This window comes from Furipterus horrens, unplaced genomic scaffold, assembly GCF_987537825.1.
Source record: "Furipterus horrens unplaced genomic scaffold, mFurHor1.1.pri manual_scaffold_1, whole genome shotgun sequence".
Lineage (NCBI taxonomy): Eukaryota > Metazoa > Chordata > Mammalia > Chiroptera > Furipteridae > Furipterus > Furipterus horrens.
This window is the reverse complement of record NW_028327171.1, coordinates 140,086,541-140,105,801: the sequence shown is the minus strand read 5'-3', so window position 1 is coordinate 140,105,801 and position 19,261 is coordinate 140,086,541. Positions and strand designations below refer to the sequence as shown.

The 19,261-nt window shown below is 35.8% G+C and overlaps 1 protein-coding gene and 1 pseudogene across 1 annotated transcript in view; both read right to left on the bottom strand.

Moving 5' to 3' along the window:
* The window catches only part of ARHGAP15 (Rho GTPase activating protein 15), a 643,467-nt gene that overhangs the window by 555,661 nt on the left and 68,545 nt on the right, over positions 1-19,261 (bottom strand). Inside the window, exon 4 of the mRNA XM_090267320.1 lies at positions 3,233-3,294. Coding sequence (XP_090123446.1) covers positions 3,233-3,294 — 62 coding nt within the window. The remainder of the gene's footprint in view (positions 1-3,232; positions 3,295-19,261) is intronic.
* Positions 18,230-18,938, bottom strand: LOC150021984 (large ribosomal subunit protein uL6 pseudogene; annotated as a pseudogene).

Below are 19,261 nucleotides of genomic sequence, written 5' to 3'. Positions count from 1 at the left end.
ACTGACTGATTTGAAACAGATGAAGTGATCCTCAGCTGAAATACCAATCAGAATAATAAAAATAAATGCAATACTGAAGCAATGCTCTAAGGCAGTCAACTTGCAAAACTGAGTTACATGAAGATTTGCGCTGATATGATTTAGGCAAGATGGAGCCCTTCCGCATTGCAAAAGGAATGTGAGCCTATGCACTTATCCAGGGAAAAGTCTGACAACAGCACTCAATGGATTTACAAATGTGTGTACCTTACAACCAAGCAATTCTTAACTCCTGGGGTTATGCACCAGAGAGAACTCCTAACAGGCTATTAAGGAGCCATATATATGTGCTTTATTGCAATGTTGGTTGTGATCAAAGGAGTTAGGGACAACTAAGGAGCTCACTCCTGGGAGCTTGGGTAAGTAAAATTTGGTATATATACACAATGGCAAAATTGGCAGCAGTGGGAAGAAATGAATTCCTTTTAAATAGATAAGTATAGATAAATGTCCAAACACTAACATTAAATGAAAGTAGTAAGAAACAGAATGAGGTTTATAAGACAAAACATCTTCTGCAATTTAGAACACACTCACATACACACAACTACACACTACTTTCTAGAATGTCATACATCTAGCCAAATAAATATATGGAAAGTGAATATAATGAACACACATTGTACAAGGGATAAAAGTGAGGGTTGGAGACTAGAGTAAAATAAAACCAGCTAGTGGTCCTGCCCAGATGATGTTACTACAAGGCCGCACACTGAAGAGTATAATCAACTCTGTTCACCTGAGTTAACAAACAAACAAACAAAAAAAGTAAAACTAAAATTTATATAACTTGAAATGAAAAAAAACTAAAAGAATTCTTAATGGCATGCAAACTGACTGAAATAACAATAGGAATACAGACTAATGTTTATATGAATTTAAATTAGAACACAGATGTGGTATGCAAACTGATTAAAGTAGCAATAAATAAACACAAAATGGTATACAAACTGATTGAAACTACCTAAAAATAATTTCATCAGCTGGTTAGGGAAAAGGCTGTGTTTTGATCTTCTGCTTTTTCTTGAAACCACCTTCTAGGAAAACAATTCGCAAAGATGGTTTATGGATAGTTTATGAGCAAGGATACTTTACAAATCTCCTGTGATGGGACATCATCTTGTTTTCTTGGAATTCCTTTTAGAATCTCCACCAGCATAAGGCCGGAGGGTAAGTCTAACCAAAGCTATCTTGTCCTTTCTCCTACTACACCCCAGTGAAGAGCTGAAGGGATACGTTAGACAAGTCCTTGGGTCCTTTTCTGTCCTTCTTTGGAAATGTTGTCCACATGGCTGGTAAGGCAGGAAAGGGGTCTGACATTCATCTTAGGAAGAGTCATCGCTGTGCCTCCACACTATTTCCGTGAGCTGATATAATTGGAAACGAGATTTAGGGGAAAGGAGGACATTATTCTGGGCTAGTGGAAGTCAAAAGTTCTCTCCTGGGGCCCTTTCAGGACCCAGCTTGCTCACTAAGCCAGGTTCTCCACAGGGAACCTGTCTAGCCCAGTCTCTTAAAGCAAGCTTGCATCTGATCCTGTCTCCTGTGCATCTCTCTCCTGCACCTTTCAAAGGAAGGTGGATGCAGCATTATTGCAGAGGTACAGTCTGGGAAAAGATTCAAGGTCCTGTTCTTTCTTATCCCAGAATAAGACGATATGCGCAGAAAATGAACTTGTTCTCTAAAACTGAAAGAGTGGTTTTAAGTAACGGAACTATGGATGAATGTTGTCTCCATTTTTCTTAAAAATAAATATACACATACTATGTTATAGCTAACAAACGAAAACCATACTTATTTCTCTAATGTTGACCAGAATGCCATTCTAGTAATGAATTGTATGATGCAATTAACATGTGCCCCATTGTGTAGCTAATTAGTACATTTTATCCTCATGGTTTTAACTGTAAATAATAGAGTCATGTATAAATGCTTGGTCTCCCAGTTTGAGCACTTTCTACATACCTTTCAGTTGCACATCACCTAGCACAACACAGGTCTGAACTGCATATATACAAAGATTTAGTTTCCATAAACACGGTGGCCCTTCTTATCTGCTGGTTTTGTCTTAGCAGATTCAATGAAGTGGATGGAAAGCACTATTTTCACATTCTCATCTACACTTTCCCCACCGCAAATTCCCAACTGCTGAGCAAAAACACTGTTTTCAGTACAAGGTTGGTGGAACTCGCCCATGTGAAGGGCCACCTTTAGAGATAAAGTTACAAGGGATTTTTAACTATGTTGGGAATGGCGTCCCTAACCCCAGCATTGTTCAAGGGTCAACTATAACAGAATCTCCATGAAAATAGAAAAAATTCTAAAACAGAGATGATTATTTCTAAATATTTCATACATATACAATATACTAGCACCTCTCCCTATCTTCTAACTTCTTATTAATTCTTTTTTTTTGTCTTCAAGGTTTTTGCTGTTGTAGACTGAGGAATGCGTATTAACTTTTCTAATTTCTCTCACCTACTATGTTCATTTCACCATCAAATGCAGTAACTTTCGAGTCTTTATCTGACAGATGATCTTATTTTCTTTTTTGCTTTTCTCAAATGATTTTTATCTGGGCAATAAATGTATGTCAAATAATCAATTTTTTTCAAATTCTTAACTGAGGGATATTTATTAATCTGAGAGAGAAAGATCAGAGTGAGATAGAAACATCAATTGGTTGCCTCTCATACCTGTGCCCACCTACTGGGAATCAAACCCACAACCTAGGTGTGTGCCCTGACCAGTATCAAATGCACAATGTTTTGGTATGAAAGATGATGCTCCAAACAACTGAGCCACCCTGCCAAGGCTAACTCTAACTTTATTTTTTAAATATTCTTCCAATGTATTATAGGAAAATTTTATGTATTGCAATATGAGTCCATTCATCCCCTAATCTGTTAATTTCAGAAATCAAGACCCACTATCTTATTTCTTTGTATTTTTAAAAGATTCCAAGTCCTAGGAGTATAAGAACACTTTATCTATGTGTTCTGTGCAACAATATAAAATGTAATACTTAATTGGAAAACTATAATTACAGTAAATATAATGATTATAGTGATAGTAGAGTATATTCTAGTCTTGTACCATAGGGTCTTTCTTTCCAAACAGTAGTTGTAATGCAAGTTGAAGAGACAGGAAACTAGCACAGTTACATAAAAGCTAATTAAAGAACTTTTATTACCTTAGTTTCTTTCCTCCATCAGCAATTTTAGCTTTTTGAAGATAACCTTCTTTTTCAACCATCTGCAAGAAGAATGCACATGTTAAAACCGTGACAAACTCCCATGCGTTACTAGTTTAAATGAACCTATGCTTTCCGACAGTCATTGCAGTGATAGAAGTTTCCAGTCATAGAACTTCATTAATAATGGATGTATAGCTTATGGGAAGTCCTTGCAAGATGACATTCATTACAAGCCCTTAAATATCCAAAAGAAAGATCACAAAGAGTAATGTGAACCATTTGTTAGATAGTGATACACCTTTACTCAATTTTCCTTCTGGGCATTGAAGTAACTTGCTTACAAAATTGATTAACAACAGTAAAACGAAGAAAAATGTCATGCTTTCCTTAATTTTACCAATCATTCTTGGAAAAAGTTCTGTTTTTCTTTTCTTTTTTTTAATCCTCATCTCTACTTCCTCATGTACCTGTTAAGGCCAGGGACTGAGAAGAATTCAGTGGAACCAGGTAACTGAGCCACTTGAACCATGGAAGGATATTCACAACAGTGACATTACATGCGTTTTATTCAGTTACCAAGATATGCTGTGTAACACCATCCCATTACCTTCTTCTATTGCGTGTGTTTGATTCCTGTCCTATTTGTAGTCATTGGCTTTTAGTACTAATACATCTATAAGTTCCTTAAAGGAGATTCAATAATTTTTTTAGAACACTGAGTTTTGTGGAGTTCTAGTGTAAATAAATGCACACACAGTGCAAATTGTGATGTTTTGACCCCCAGAAAAGTCTATAATAGGTATTTTAATTTCTTAGATTTCTCTTTCTACCTTCCTCTTCTCACACCTTCCATCCCAAGTACTCTCTTTTTCATCTTCTCCCCATGCTATATGCCAAAAGCTTCAGGAGTCACTTGCTGGACCACACTCCCTTGGTGCCACCCGATACACTTTCCCCGTGACTGTAATACTTCACTGCCACCATGTCTCCATCTCAAAAAGTCCAGCATATATTAAATCTACTTTAAATGCAATTTTTCTGTTGATAGAGTTTTTCCAACTCTCTCTTATGGGCCCCTGTCCGAAATTTCCATTTTCATTCTGCCATTGTCACCAGGATAACATTTATTGGATCATTTGTAATAGTCCACTTATTTGGTTCAACCTGCACCTTCATTGTGACTTTACCTTTCACACCTGGATTCCCAGAACCTAGAGTACTTGATGGCATCAATAGTCACAATAATAAATACTGTTTGAACAAATGAGTGGATGTCTAAATGACTACTTAAAATGTATGTTTAAATCTTTATAGAAAACTGGAAAAGCCAAAAATGTCAGTCTATACTGTGACAGGTAAAAGAAAGAGATATTTAGTAGTAAATGAGTTGTCCCAAACCACTGAAATTTCACTGGTTAAAGAATTGTCTGTTTAGAGACTCACTCTGTATAGGTGAGATCTTTTCTGACATGTTCTTTATTATGTTCCTACTAAAAGCATAGTACTTAGCCATCAAAATATATTTGAGGAATATATTTTGGAATGAATAATAATGAAAATAATAGTGATAATTTATTATAGTCATAGCAAAAAATTTCCACATATCTACATTTTCTGAAAATTCCTTTCACTTCAGCATGCTCTCCACAAGTATAAAGAGTCTAAGGAAGCTTTCTTACACAATTTTTAGAATTATGATGTTCATTAGTGGCTTTTTTTGTTTTTGAGTACATCTACTTATTGGCTTTTCCCATCATTTATTCTGTGTATACTGTTCCTTTTTCTTGGTGCCAAGAAATCTTATTTGTCTACCCACTAAAGCCCATATAATAAGTTCAGTGTTTAACTCTGGGCAGCACTGGTTTCTACAAATGTTTGGAAAAAAGATATTTTCAGTAGCAATTAGCATCACAGAGGAGGTCCCTTTTCTTAAGAGTGTATATTGAGAAATTTTGTTGTGTAACTGTAGACAAACTTTGTTTTACTTAAGCTTTCTTCTGATCAAAATAAAAGTTACCAAAAGCCTGAATTTATCCACTAAAGAGCTACAAGATCTCTCAACCCTTCAGAAAAAAATGATGCATGAATTCTCAGCTAAGACTATAGCATTTCTTACCCCGAAAATATTCACTAAAGGGACAGTGGGTGGACATTTAGTACCCAGAGGTGTGTTACTGATGATCATTTTCTAAAAACGAGAAGAGAAATCTGAAGAAAAAAGCCAATATTCTTGCAGGGAGAAATCAACATAAGCAGGCTTTAGTTATGTACCTTAAAATTCCCTCTCCTTGAATACATAAGCTATGTTCCTCCAGACACTGCTGGACACTTTCAAGATATATGAGACTGAGGCCAGGTTCTGTGTTTCTCAATTTAGAACCATAAATGAGACACCATTGCCATCAAACAGGCTGAGGCATTCCCCATGGTCTTGAGTCAATGCCAGGTATAACCACAAACAGGTCCCAGAAAAAGGAAAGAAGTAAAGGTAAATAGCAAGTTAGTTATATATTCTTATATCATCTTCCAAAGTCCAAGCTGCCTTCCATGTCATTAGAAGAAGCTAATAATCCTTTTACTGTGTGCTCTTACCTATTACACTTACTATGAGTAGTGTGCATATTTTTACATATATTTATGTATCTGCATGCACATCTCTACATGTAGTCATATACGTGTACAAACATCATGCACATATTCCCTCTTTTGGGATCAAGTGTTTATTTCTCCCCATTGTCTCTTTTAGACTGATGCAGAGTCATTCATTTTTTCAACCACTTTTCAAATAGAAAACTCCCTTCCACTTAATACAGCTGCTCTGCTCACCATGGGGCTGCAATGATTAATAGAGCACTCTTAATTTTATTGTGGCTTATATCCTTGTGAACTGATATTCAAGATATTCTTGCTTCTCTCTTAGGGGGACTGGGTACCATACTCCCCACCAGCCATCTCAGAGTCTTAATCCAGCTTTTGCCCTGGAATAAAGAGCTCCAACCAGGATTCCAATATTGAAAGCACTGCATTATTTAAATCCCATTCTGGCAAGCAAATCTTTCATGATGTAAGTTTACTTCAGTATTCCTTGTCATCATACTTTGAAATACCTCACCATGCTTTATAGTACTCATTCTAATTCTTTATATCTACTTTACGTTAATGCCATGGTTTGAAAGGACAATGATACGAATATATAAATTACAGTTGAGTATGTTAGTCACCTCGGACTCAGATGGTCCCGTCTCTAGTAATTTATGTACAGCTTTAGGTCTAAGCTGAGTATATTTTAAAGCCAAGCTCTGGGCCAACTTGAAAGTCTTTTAGATAGTGACACTCCCTAATTTATGCATATGTAAGAAATGCCATCCAATCTTTAGATGCTGAGTCTAGCTTCTTAAGGTATTTGTCCAATGTCCCTTAGAAACCCTCTTTAATGTTAAGTTGTAGTAAAGATCAGAGATTTGTCCAGATTGGATGCCAGTCAGTCTGCTAGCATTGAGGAAGTACTCAGCATACACAACTCTGCTCAGATACAGATGAAAAGAAAGAATGGTAGTAGGATATCCAGGTAGCACCTCCTTATCAACTTAAGTTGGAGGCAATAGACAAGACAGGATAGCAGAAGACAACCTCTGATTAATGTAACAATTGTGGCAGGAAGACCAGCCTGTACTCATAAGTACAGACACTGCAATTTTTTATATGAAGTCTTCATGTTGCTCTCAGATAAAAGAAGTAGGATTGAAAACAATAGCTTTTCATCAACACCAGTTCACCAAGAGTTTTGTTAAAATACATGTTAATAAAAGGAAATGAACTGAACTGAAGACTTTCGCCAGATTCTGAGAAAGGATTGGCTTTTAATACCATAACCACAAGCCCTTATTCCTTATGACATTTCCTCAACCATTATATGTAAGTATTGTTTTTTTTCCCTTTGTTCTGATGCTGTGTCCATTGGCAACTTTCTGGTTATTAATTCCGCTTCCTAGGTCCTTTGATGTAGAATGTGGGTGACTTAAATAGTCAGCATCAGTATGTTCATGATTATAAATTTATAAATCAGAATTGTAGTTGATACATCAGACTCTTACAAATTTGATTACTGTGAAATAGTCCCTAAGGATCATTATCTCTGTAAGCCCCAATAATTTTGATAAATACAATTTCTCTACACCCACAAAACGGAGACAGGTCACAGCCCTAAACTTGAGTGACCTTATGAAACTTTCTATGAATGACTGGCTTGCCCTGAAAAGAACTTATCTCATCTCTCTGTAACTATGACTTTGGGTTACTATACTTTTCAAACAGATTTTAAACTTAATTTTCTATTTAATAACGAGACACTGACTATATTTTATCTGAACTTTTAATATATCACAGTACATTGCTGATAATCTTGATGTCTGGTTACATCATTTTACCCCCTTAGTGATGCTTCTATTTTTCTGTTAAATCTCATTTATGTCACTACCCACAGAAACAGATATTTCTGTCTGTCTTCTTTCCATTGGCATTCTTTTTTAAATGTATTTTTATTTTTCTATTTTTAAAATAAAAAAATGCATTTAAGGCATATGGCATAATGTTTTGATATAAAAATATGCAGTGAAATGATTACTATAGTTGAGATAATGTATCCGTTTCCTTACATAGTTACCTTTCTTTTCTTTTTTTTTAACCTTAAAAAAAAAAGATAGCATCTGAAATCTATTCTCTTAGCACACATCTCCAGGATATAATATAATATTAGTAACAATAATTATTATGCTGTATATTAGATTTCCAGAACACAGTCGTCCTACAGAACTCCATCGGCTTTCTTTCTCATTACATTTCTTTGGATGTACCACTTTCCTTTTTGGGGTTCATTGTTTACATTTGTCTCTTCAGTCTCCCGTTATTTTTATAGTCTTGTCTCTTGCTGTATCAGATCTGTTGACCTTATGTGTGAACTTGCTGTGGTCACAGTTGATGAGAAACAGAAATGATAACAAGGGAAACAAATCATCTTAAAAATCCAGCTTATCTGTATATCATAAAAAATACTAATTTAAAAAAAAAGAACTAAATGCTTATTTATAGATCTACCTTACATATAACTCGAAAATGAAATGTGATGTTTTTAAATACATGAAATATATGTTTTTGCCCAATGTAAATATTTACTTTACTTTTAAAAAGTGGTAAACCAAAATTCAAGTTAAATACAGTGATTACATGGCAAGGAGAATAGAAGAAAAGCAAAGGAAAATGATTCTGGGTCACACATGAGTCGTGCCTGGGAAGGACCAACTAAGCATCCTCCAAGAGGTTCCTGAGAAGCTGGTCTTGATTTCAGGTCTCAGTAAAACAGGTTTGCTCATAGCGACTTATTTGTAACCATCTAGATACATGTTGCTCAAGGCTTTTATAGATATTCTCCCTTTCTTACATTCTCGAGAAAACATGTTGGACTTTGGGATTCTGTTGAATGTCTTGAACCATTTCTCAAATGCTGGGTTTGGCAAAGCACATACTATTATGTTTTCCCAAGTGCTTTTCCCCATCATTTTAAACCCCTATGTGCTTCAAAGCAAATTTCACCCACATGTCCCTGATTTATTTACCCCTAACTCATCAAAATGTCATTTTGAAAAAGCTACTATTTAATGTGTGAAAAACCCCATAGCCTTTTTCCTGAGTCTTTCGACTTGAAGCATTGTGTTTCATTCGGTCACACCAGAAACTCCAGGTTCTGTTTGGGAAAAGGGCTGATGAAGGCGCACATCTTTGTGACTCGGAAACGTTCTTCAGTCTTCTGGAGGCTTTTCCTGTGTCTCCACTCTCCTGCCTCTTCTTTGGTTTCCCTCCTTTGTACCAAATTATATTTCTTTGCATCCTTGATAGCACTACGTTGCTCTTTCTTTGCCTGCCACTGGAGTTTAGAGAGAACAGCCTTCCCTGTTACTGCCTGGGCAACTTATTCTCATAATTCATTTTTTTTTTTTTTTGTTCTAACCTAATTTCAGTCCAGGCAGTCAGGAAGAAAGGATTACCCAATGTTAATAGCCTTTTTGTTGTTGTGTGTTCTTGTTCTTTATCTAGAGTTAAGTGAATTTAAAATGTGGGTCTGGATGGGAAAAATTATTGTAACCTGTTTCTGTGTTTTAAGGGCTTCTAAAAACCTTACCATCAGCTCCAGGCCTTTCATGATCTACGCACTTCCTTCCTCTGCCCAAACCCCCTGAATTTTCCCTATTTTAACCAGCATGTGATTCTCGTAGTTTTTCAAATGTAACAACTTGCTCTGACCTCCAGATCTTTGCACTTGCTGTTGCTTTTGTTTACAACACTCTTCTTTGAGTTCTTTGCTTGACAAACTCTACCCATCCTGCAAATCTCAATTTAAATGTCCCTTTCAAAGAGCACTTTTATGACTACTCAACCCAAGGTAGGGTCTCTCATAAAAACTTGGTTTTCTGTTGTTAAAGTATGTTTTGTAATATATATTTATGGAATAATTTCTTCCTTTCCTTGTTGAACACACTTCTCTTTACCCATGGACTGAAACCCCTCAAGAAAAAACATGAGGATTTAGCATAACATTGCATACCCCAGAACTAGCACAGTGCCTAGTGCAGGAATGGCCTTGATAAAATTATAAATACATGCATGTTTGAGAAAAGGAGGGTGCATGAAACAATAAAAACCTGAAAATGATTTCCATTCAAGTTATTTACTATATAACTTACTATTAACATACTACCAGCTTAAAGATTTGAGAGGATGTTATTTCTGAAAACTTAATTTTATCTTTCCAAAGTGGAATTTTGAAAGACTGAAGCACTTTTATATATATATATATATATATATATATGTGTGTGTGTGTGTGTGTGTGTGTGTGTGTAGACATATGTATATATATTTTATTTTTGCAGGATAAAGAAAGCATGGCCTTATCAATAGAATTATTCCCCCAAAGTGGTTGTCCTTTGTTGTTAAATAAGAAAACACTGTATACTCACAATGCCTTTCATCCTCAAAACCGTCACAAATATTAATTAATCCACAAAATGATATCTGGCTCCAAAAGGTAAAATCTGTGACTTAAGGTTTATCTGCAAAAACCTGCTTTACCCCCAAGCCATGGCAACTTCCTGAGTTCTGTCCTCCAAATCCTCCTAGCTCAGGAGGTAGCAGATGATTCTCTGAAACATGCCACAGGCTTTTGACTCCTGCAGGGTTATCCACAGACATGTCTTATACTCTTTTGATAAAAAATAAAGATGATAAAGATTTAACATGTTCTAAACAGGGTTATTTTGCTTCAACATTTCCTTGTGAAATAAAGGGAAAGTGCCCTGAAAATAATTAGGTCTCATGAACAGTTATAATATAGAATATACAAGATCAGGAAACAAACATATATTAGTATATTTGATGTTTCATGTTTAAAATTGTTAATGCATGTTAGCACCTGTTAAGCATCCACACAGATTCTCAGAAAAGAATTTAGGTCTTTTGCATTGATGGCATATGGATTTGAATATCATGTAGCAGAAATGATGTCACTTATAAATGAACTGGGTAGTTTTCACCATGAGATTTTAGATTTTTATTAGAAATGTATTTTGACAACATTCAAAGGAAATGCATTATGCTTCTGCTTAACCATGCTGGTTAAAGAGCACATTCAGATGTAAAGCATGGCCACCAAGGGATGATAGCATCTTTTGGAGCACCCACGATGACAGATTCCACTTTTGTAAAATGAATCATTTTCCTCCAAAGGAGGTAGGTCTAATGGGATACTTCTGCCAGTTATGCTAAAGCCAAAGCCTCTTACGATTTTTGGGAAATATTCAGGGAAGTTCTGAATACAAGAGACAAATGAAAGCGAGGTTTATATAGCACCAAATGTTGGAAATAAGTAATCTCAAAAATCCACATCATAAAAATAAAGAGTAATAACACCAACTTAAAGGACTTTATTGTTTTCTAAAGTGTTTTAATGTATATTATTTAATCTATGGTAGCTCATTCTGGTAAGTACTGCCAAGGAAAACTACTGCAAAAACCTGTGCATGACTCCATAACCAACATTGAGGAATGAGGGAAGGAAGGAGAACTGAGGGATAGAAATAAGAAACATGCTATATTTGTGAAAAAAATATGCATTTGTGTGTGTGTGTGTGTGTGTGTGTGAGTGTATGTCTGTCTACCTATCTATCTATATATCTATATCTATATCTATCTATATATATATATTTAGATTAGTCATGTAAAGAAAACTTTATAATCTCTAAAATAATTCAGTTTGGTGTAAATCATAATAGATAGTTAAAAATAAATCAGAATGTGCTATTTAGGAGAACTGATGGTTATTTTGGTGTTGCCCAAAATAATGGTGTAATTCATAAATAAGAGTTGTGGGGGAAAGAATTATGCATAGTGAAATAAGCCAGGCAAAGAAAGAAAAATACCATATGATATCACCTAATACAGGAAACTAAAGAACAACACAAACAAAAGAACTAAATAGAACAAAGAGCAGAATAGCAGTCAATAGGGGGAAAAGGGGAGGGAGAGAAGGGGGATAAGTAAGGGAAGGGTTTAGTCAAAGAATGTGTATAAATGACTCATGGACATGGACAATTGGGAGGGATATGATTGTGGGAGAAGGGGTGGGCTGGGTGGGGGAGAGAAATGAGGGAAAATTGGGACAACTGTAATTGAAAAACCAAAAATAAAAAATTAAATTAAAAAAAAAGAGTTGTGGGGGAAAGAGAAGCATTTCTGTCTTTAAAAATCACATTAAATCAGCAATATCATTCAAGTAGAAATTGATGGATAAAAACTGAATATAATCTTTGTTCACAAGGTAGTGTGAGATAACCGAGTACTCAGAGGGAGGATCTGGGGAAACTCAAGTCAGCAGTCAGCAGTAGGAAGTAAATCGGTTGGTAGTTCCAAAAATGTTTGCACATGTATATATGTGTGTGTATGTGTGTGTGAGAGAAAGAGAGAAAACAAGATTGAGAGAGATTACAAATTAGAGTTTAACAAATTAATGTTTTTTTCCCTTCTATTTAGCAGTGCCAATGCCACCTTTCTGACCTAGAAAAGAGTACTGAACACATAGATATATTATTTATAAGCATACTAATGAATAATTTGTGATATTCAAAATAAATTGTACTTATTAAGAACTGAGGCTGTAGAGTCAACACAGCCATCAACGAGCCAATAAACCAGCCTATAATATTAATGTTAAGAAGGTAAATTGAGACTATCAATTCTGAATATTCTACTGTTTTTCAAATATTAGCCTATTTTTGATATGTAGGTGTAGTGGAAATACACCATTAGTTATTGGTTAAACTTGAGTAATAACCATAATTTGAATTTTTTTTAATTTGCAATTAATATTTTTAAAATGTTTCAGACAACTTGAAGCACTGTTCAAATATAATTATATATATATATATTTACATGTACATAATTATATATATAATTGCACATGTATGTTTATGTTACAAACATACTTACATAGCTCCACTTTCAGTCTAACATTTGCCATGTTTTATCAAATACTTCAAGTAAACATTTTCCTTTGCCATATTTAAAATATACTTCTCTTTATAATGATTTATATGTACTATATTTGTTTTATAGTCCAAATTTTTGGTAAAAAACACAAGTACTTCTCTATTTATTGCATGCCTTCCATAAAGTCCTAATAGTAAACCAGTGAATGAGGCATAGGCCTCCCCTCAAATAGCATATAGTTCAGCAAAAGGAGTAGAAAAGGAAACAGGCAATTTCAGTGTGATTAACAATGGAGACAATCTAGAATCACAGAAAGCCAAGTTGCTATAGCAAAATAAACCACCAATAAGCCAAAAATGAAACCAACTAAATAGGAGAAGATATTTGCAAACAATGGCTCTGACAAGGGATTAATATCCTAAATATATAAAGAACTTATACAACTCAACATCGAGCAAACAAACAATCTAATTAAAACTGAGCAGAGGACTTGGGAAGACACTTCTCCCACCCTTATGTTCATCGTAGCATTATTCGTAGTGGCAAAGACATAAAAACAGCCTAAGTGTCCTTCTACAGATGTCTGGATAAAGACGTGGTACATATTTACAGTAAAATACTACTCAGCCATAAGAAAAGATGAAATACTGCCTTTTGTGACAACATGTATGGACCTTGAGAATAGCATGTTAAAATAAATAAGTCAGACAGAAAGAGTTAAAAACTATATGATTTCATCCATATGTGGGATATAAAACTGAAAACAACAAAAGAATAAACAAGAAAAACAAACAAATAAAAGACCCAGACACAAACAACAATATGGTGGTTTACCTGAGGGAAGGGGGGTGGAGGGATAAAAAGAGTCAAATATATGGTGATAGAAAAAGATTTGAGTTTGGGTGCTGAATACACAATGCAATGTACAGAATTGTATACTTGCAAACTATATAATTTCATTAACCAATATCAACCCAATCAACTTAATTTAAAAAGGAAAAAAACATACATATATCCACCAAAAAATTCTTACAAAATTGTGCTTAAATAATAAAATTCAACATAATGACAAGAAAAATAAAGGGTTGCTAGAGAGTGGCAGAGTGAAGAAGGTCTGTGTGATTCAAGTTTGAGGAACCAGAGAAATACTTGCTAGAGAAACTAAATGTACTGTAAGTTGAGACCTGAAAAATTGATTATGAAAATAAGATACTGTTATATCTACTTAAATTGAAAAAACTGACTTTCATTATGAAAAACAGGCATATATTTATTAATATATACAATCAACAATATGATCTTAATAAACCTTTAATATCTTAATATTAAATGGATTGACAAATGTTTTTTTTTCTGAAGAAACACTAAATAAGCCAAAAGCAATGTAAGAAGAAGTATGATATAATAAAGAAAATACAAGTCTTGACCCCTAACTTCAGAGCATTTACAGTTTAGCTATTGAACAAGTCTATTACCCATGAAATAAGAATGAACAACAAGTGGGTGCTGGGATGAAGAAATTATAATTGTTACAGGAAATGTATGCTCCTGCAGAGTAACAGCTATGTCTTAATCATGTTACTATTGCTGGCTTGAGGGTATGTATTTGGGAGTAAATAATAAATAAGGTAAGTTATGAGAGAGTTCTCTAGATTTGATGCTAGAGAAAATAGAAAGCTGTTGAACATTTTCAGAAGAGGAATGAAGTAATACAGGTATTGTTTAAAGAAGACTGGTGTGGAAGAATGCTGAGCATGTGGAACACTGAGTAAAGGGGGCTGGCTGGGGGACTAGGATCAAAAGCATTAATGGTGACTTGTGTGAAGAGACATAGAGAAAATACAGGATCCAAGGAAAATGTGTTCTCAGCCTAGATAAATGTCTGCTACTAATACAGATGGTCTCAGTGCAAATGGGGATTAGTTCGGGAGTAAGGTGATGATGTGTTCCATTTAGGAGATTTCACTTCTGAGATGACACTGAGACATATGAGAACAAATGACTAATTAGCACTTCAAGGCATGGGACGAGATAATGAAGAGAATGTATACAAGAATAGATCTGTGTATTATAGGCTTTGAAGTAAAAACCAAAGCATTAACTGTTTCATTTCAGCACTCATTTAACATTTTTACTGAGTTCTTACCATGTTCTAGCAATTATTATAATCATGGAAATAGAGTTATAAAAATAGGAGACAGTACCCCTACTTACACAGAATATTCTAATGAAATGACAAACAAATAACATTTATAGTATGCTACCTGGTTGTAAGTTCTATGGAGAAAACTAAATTAGGATCAGATAAAAGGAGTGGCTAGAAACGGTGGGGAGGAATTGCTTTTTTTGTTTTTAAAGGAGGTTAGGAAAGACCTACCTTAGAAGCTGATCATTGAATAGAGATACAAAGCAAATGAAATAATGAGTTTTACAAATTTCTTGGCAGAAAATGAATTATTTCATACCAAGCAGATTAAAAAACAAAAACAAATAGTCTTTATGGCCCTGTGGAAGAGGTAAAGTGGTTAGCTTGGCTAGAGTAGAATGAGCTGAGAGAAGAAGGAAACGATGAGGCCAAGGAAGTAGCTGGGACCAGTAGGATCAGATGAACCATTGGATGTTTTTCAGTTTTTACCCTGGGAGGGATGGGAAGCCAGAGAGGAATTTGAGCCAAGGGTTGATATGGCATAGCTTATCTTAGCAAGCTCACTTTGGCTGTTGTGTTAAAAATAAAAAGTAGAGAGCAAGGGTTAAAATGGGTTATGAAGTTATTGTAATAAAGCAGTTGGGATATAACATAGCAAATGTGGTGAGAAGTGAACTGATTCTGGACTAATTTTAAAGATAGAACTAACAGGGACTAAAGCACCGAGAAGATGATGTTAGCATGTTAGGATATTATAAAATGGAGAAGACTGAGTTAGGGATAAAATCAGTATCAGTTTAGGATGTGTTATGTTTGAGATATATGTTAGACATCTAAATGAAAATGTAACAACAGAGGACTTCCAGCCAAGATGGAGGCCTAGACAGACACACTGCATCTCTTTCCACGACTAAGAAGGAACACAACTACCTCAAAACTAGGGACAACCAGAAGTTCCAGGAAATCAAGCTGCATGGAAGTCCAACAAACAAAGGTATAAAGAAGAAATATTCATCCAGACAGGTAGGAGGGGCGGACCTGGGGTGGAGAGGATGCGGTGTGGTGGTGGTGGCAGCAGTCGCAGTGGCAAGCTGGGAGAAAACACAGTCAAACATTTTAAAAACTACGGAGGGAAACCTGGAGAGCACTCCCAGCACCAGACCAGGCCACGCAGTTCACAGTCCCAGCGCCAGGGAAAATAAAGCCTCATTGTTTCTGACTGCGCAAACCAGTCGGGGTTGAGGTGGATGAAGAAACTGCCTGTCTCTCAGCACAGTCTGCTTGTTTAAAGGGTCCCCACAGTCCTAGAATGTCCACAGACCCACCCATTCTGGGAACGATGGCCAGGGCAACAACTAGAGAGGTGCCAGACCCCTACAGAAGTGGGATAAGTGCCTGGTAAAGGGGAAGGTGCTCAGCAAGTGACATTGTTCCCTCTCGGACCCTTACCCCACATACAGCATCACAATGTGGTGAAACAGGTCACTCTGTACTAAAGAATACTTAAGGCTCCACCCCTTAAAATGTAACAGGAGTCACAGCTCTACCTAAGACACAGAGGCAAACAAACACAGGGGGCTATCAAGATGAGAAGACAGAGAAATATGGCCCAAAAAAGAGAATAGATCAAGGTTCCAGTGGGAGAACTAAGTGATGAGGAGATAGCCAACATAACAGATACAGAGTTCAAAACACTGGTGATAAAGAGGATCACAGGCTTGATAGATATGCTTGAGTATGGCAAACGCATAAGGGAAGAAGTGAAGGCAATGCTAAATGAAATGAAGGAAAATCCACACAAAAACAATGATGAAGAGAAGGAAACCAGGGTTCAAACTGATGATTTGGAACATAAGAAAGAAAAAACAGTCAACCAGTACAGAATGAGGAAAGAAAAATTGAAAAAAATGAGGAAAGGCTTAGGAACCACTGGGACAACTTTAAACATGCCAACATCTAAATCATAGGGGTGCCAGAGAAAGAGGAAGAGCAAGAAATTGAAAGCTTATGTGAAAAAATCGTGTAGGAAAACTCCCCAAATTTGGTGAAGGAAATAGACATACAAGTCCAAAAACACAGAGAGTCTCAAACAAGCTAGACCCAAAAAGGACCACACTAAGGCACATCCTCATTAAAATGCCAAAGGTTCAAGATAAAGAGAATCTTAAAAGCAGCAAGAGAAAAGCAGAGGGTTACCTACAAAGAGGTGCCTTTAAGACTATCAGCTGATTTCTCAAAAGAAACTTTGCAGGCAAGAAGGGACTGACAAGAAGTATTCAATGTGATGAAAAGCAAGGACCCACAACCAAGATTACTCTATCTAGCAAAGTTATTTAGAATGGAAAGGCAGATAAAGTGCTTCCCAGACAAGATAAAGCTAAGAGAGTTCATCATCATGAAGCCCTTACTATATGAAATGTTAAATGGACTTATTTAAGAAAAAGAAGATCAAAACTATGAACACTAAAATGAAAACAAACTTACAACTATCAAAAGTGAATCTAAAAAATAAAAAGAAAATCCAACTAAACAAACCAGAATAGGAACAGAATCATAGGTAGGGGGATCATTTGGAGGGTTATCAGCTGGGAAGTGGGAGGGGGAGAAATGTGGAAATGGTGCAGGGATTAAGGAGCATAATCAGTTGGTACAAAATAGACAGGGGGAAATTTAGAATAATATAGGAAAGGGTGAAGTCAAAGAACTTACATGCATGGTCCATGGCCATGAACTAAGGGGGATGGGATTCCTAGAGGGAAGGGAGGTACTGGGCAGAGGGGAGCAAAGGGAAAAAATTGGGACTACCATAAAACATAATCAATAAAATATACTTAAAAACAAAACAACAACAACAACAAAATAATAAGAATAAATGTTACAATATGTAGTCCTGGAGTTTTGGGCAGTGGTTTCTTGGAATATTGGTTAGGATAGCACAATATACAAAGCCATAAATCTGAATGAGTTGCTCTAGTGAATACACATAAAGAAAAAGAAGAAAAGGTTAAGAAATGAGCTACAAACTGAAGAGGAATCAACTACGAATATGGAAAATGAGTTGCCATTTGAGTAAGTGGAGATCCATGAAAAGTGGTTTAATACGAGCCATGTGAGAAAAATATTTTTTTTTTAAAAAGCGAGCCATCAGTTGGGTTAAATATTCAGATTCTACTAGAAAGAAAACTTGAGACTTTACACATGGATCTAGTAATATGAAAACAATTCATGAGCTTGGTAAGAGCCTAAATGTAGTTTATTCAAGAGATAAAGAGAGGTGAGAAATTAATAACAGTAAATGAAGACAGTTGTTTTTTTCCCCAAGTACACAGCTTTTATTGCATCCTTAAAGTTATACAAATGTGAGGAATATCACAAATAAGCATGAGGAATCATTTGGCATCTTGCTGTTTCTATAGCTGGACAACTTCGATCTTATTCATCAGCCTGCCGAACTGTTCCTTTTTCAGAAACATAGATTCCATCCAAAATTTTTCTGATATCCTTATTTTTAACTGTTGTCGATTGCTGAATCAAAGCAGCTGAATTTGATACACGTTCAATGTCATTTCCTTCCATAATCAACTCATCTTTCTGGGCCTGAGATACTGAACAAGCAACACCTGACCTCTTCCGAACCCTGCGGATGTATTTTTCGCCCAAGAAATTTCTGATTTCAACAAGAGAACCTCATCTTGTAACGGAAGCCCAGCTTAACACCCTTGATCATGCTCTGTACATGACTGCAGGTGGTGCGAATGGTGGCCAGTTCTTTTATAGTCCCCCATCATTTGTCAACCCAGAGCCTCTTCTTTTTCTTTCCAAGGAGACTGAGTTCAATGTTAATATAGTTGAAGTCCCTCGGCAGAGTGCCTCTGGGGCCCTTCACAATAACGGTATGACCCTTCAGAGTGACATCGACATTTTCTGGGATGTCGACAGTCTGATTGCTGAGAATGGTCTTCATCCTCGCAGTGGAAGTGGCAAAGAGAAAGCGTCTCGAAGACAGTTCTTGTAAGAAACTTTTACTCTAAAGCAGAGGAGAGTAATGAAGCAATAGCTAGAGTGGAGATGAGTGATCTACAATATGCAAAGTAAAAGAAAATAAGATAACTAAACTAAGAAAGTATTGCTGGTATTAAGAATGAGAAAACCCAAAGATAACTGGAAAAGAATAGCAGGAGATAGATAGGTGTAAGGTCATCACTGTGTAGTATCCTTTGAGCCACTGCATTGATAGCATTTTGACCAATATGAAGTACAGCAATAAGTATTTATCAAAAAAGAGGTCGTTAACAGAAGAAGCATCAGAATGTATCAGAAAGTTTGGACTTACATGTTTTTAAAAT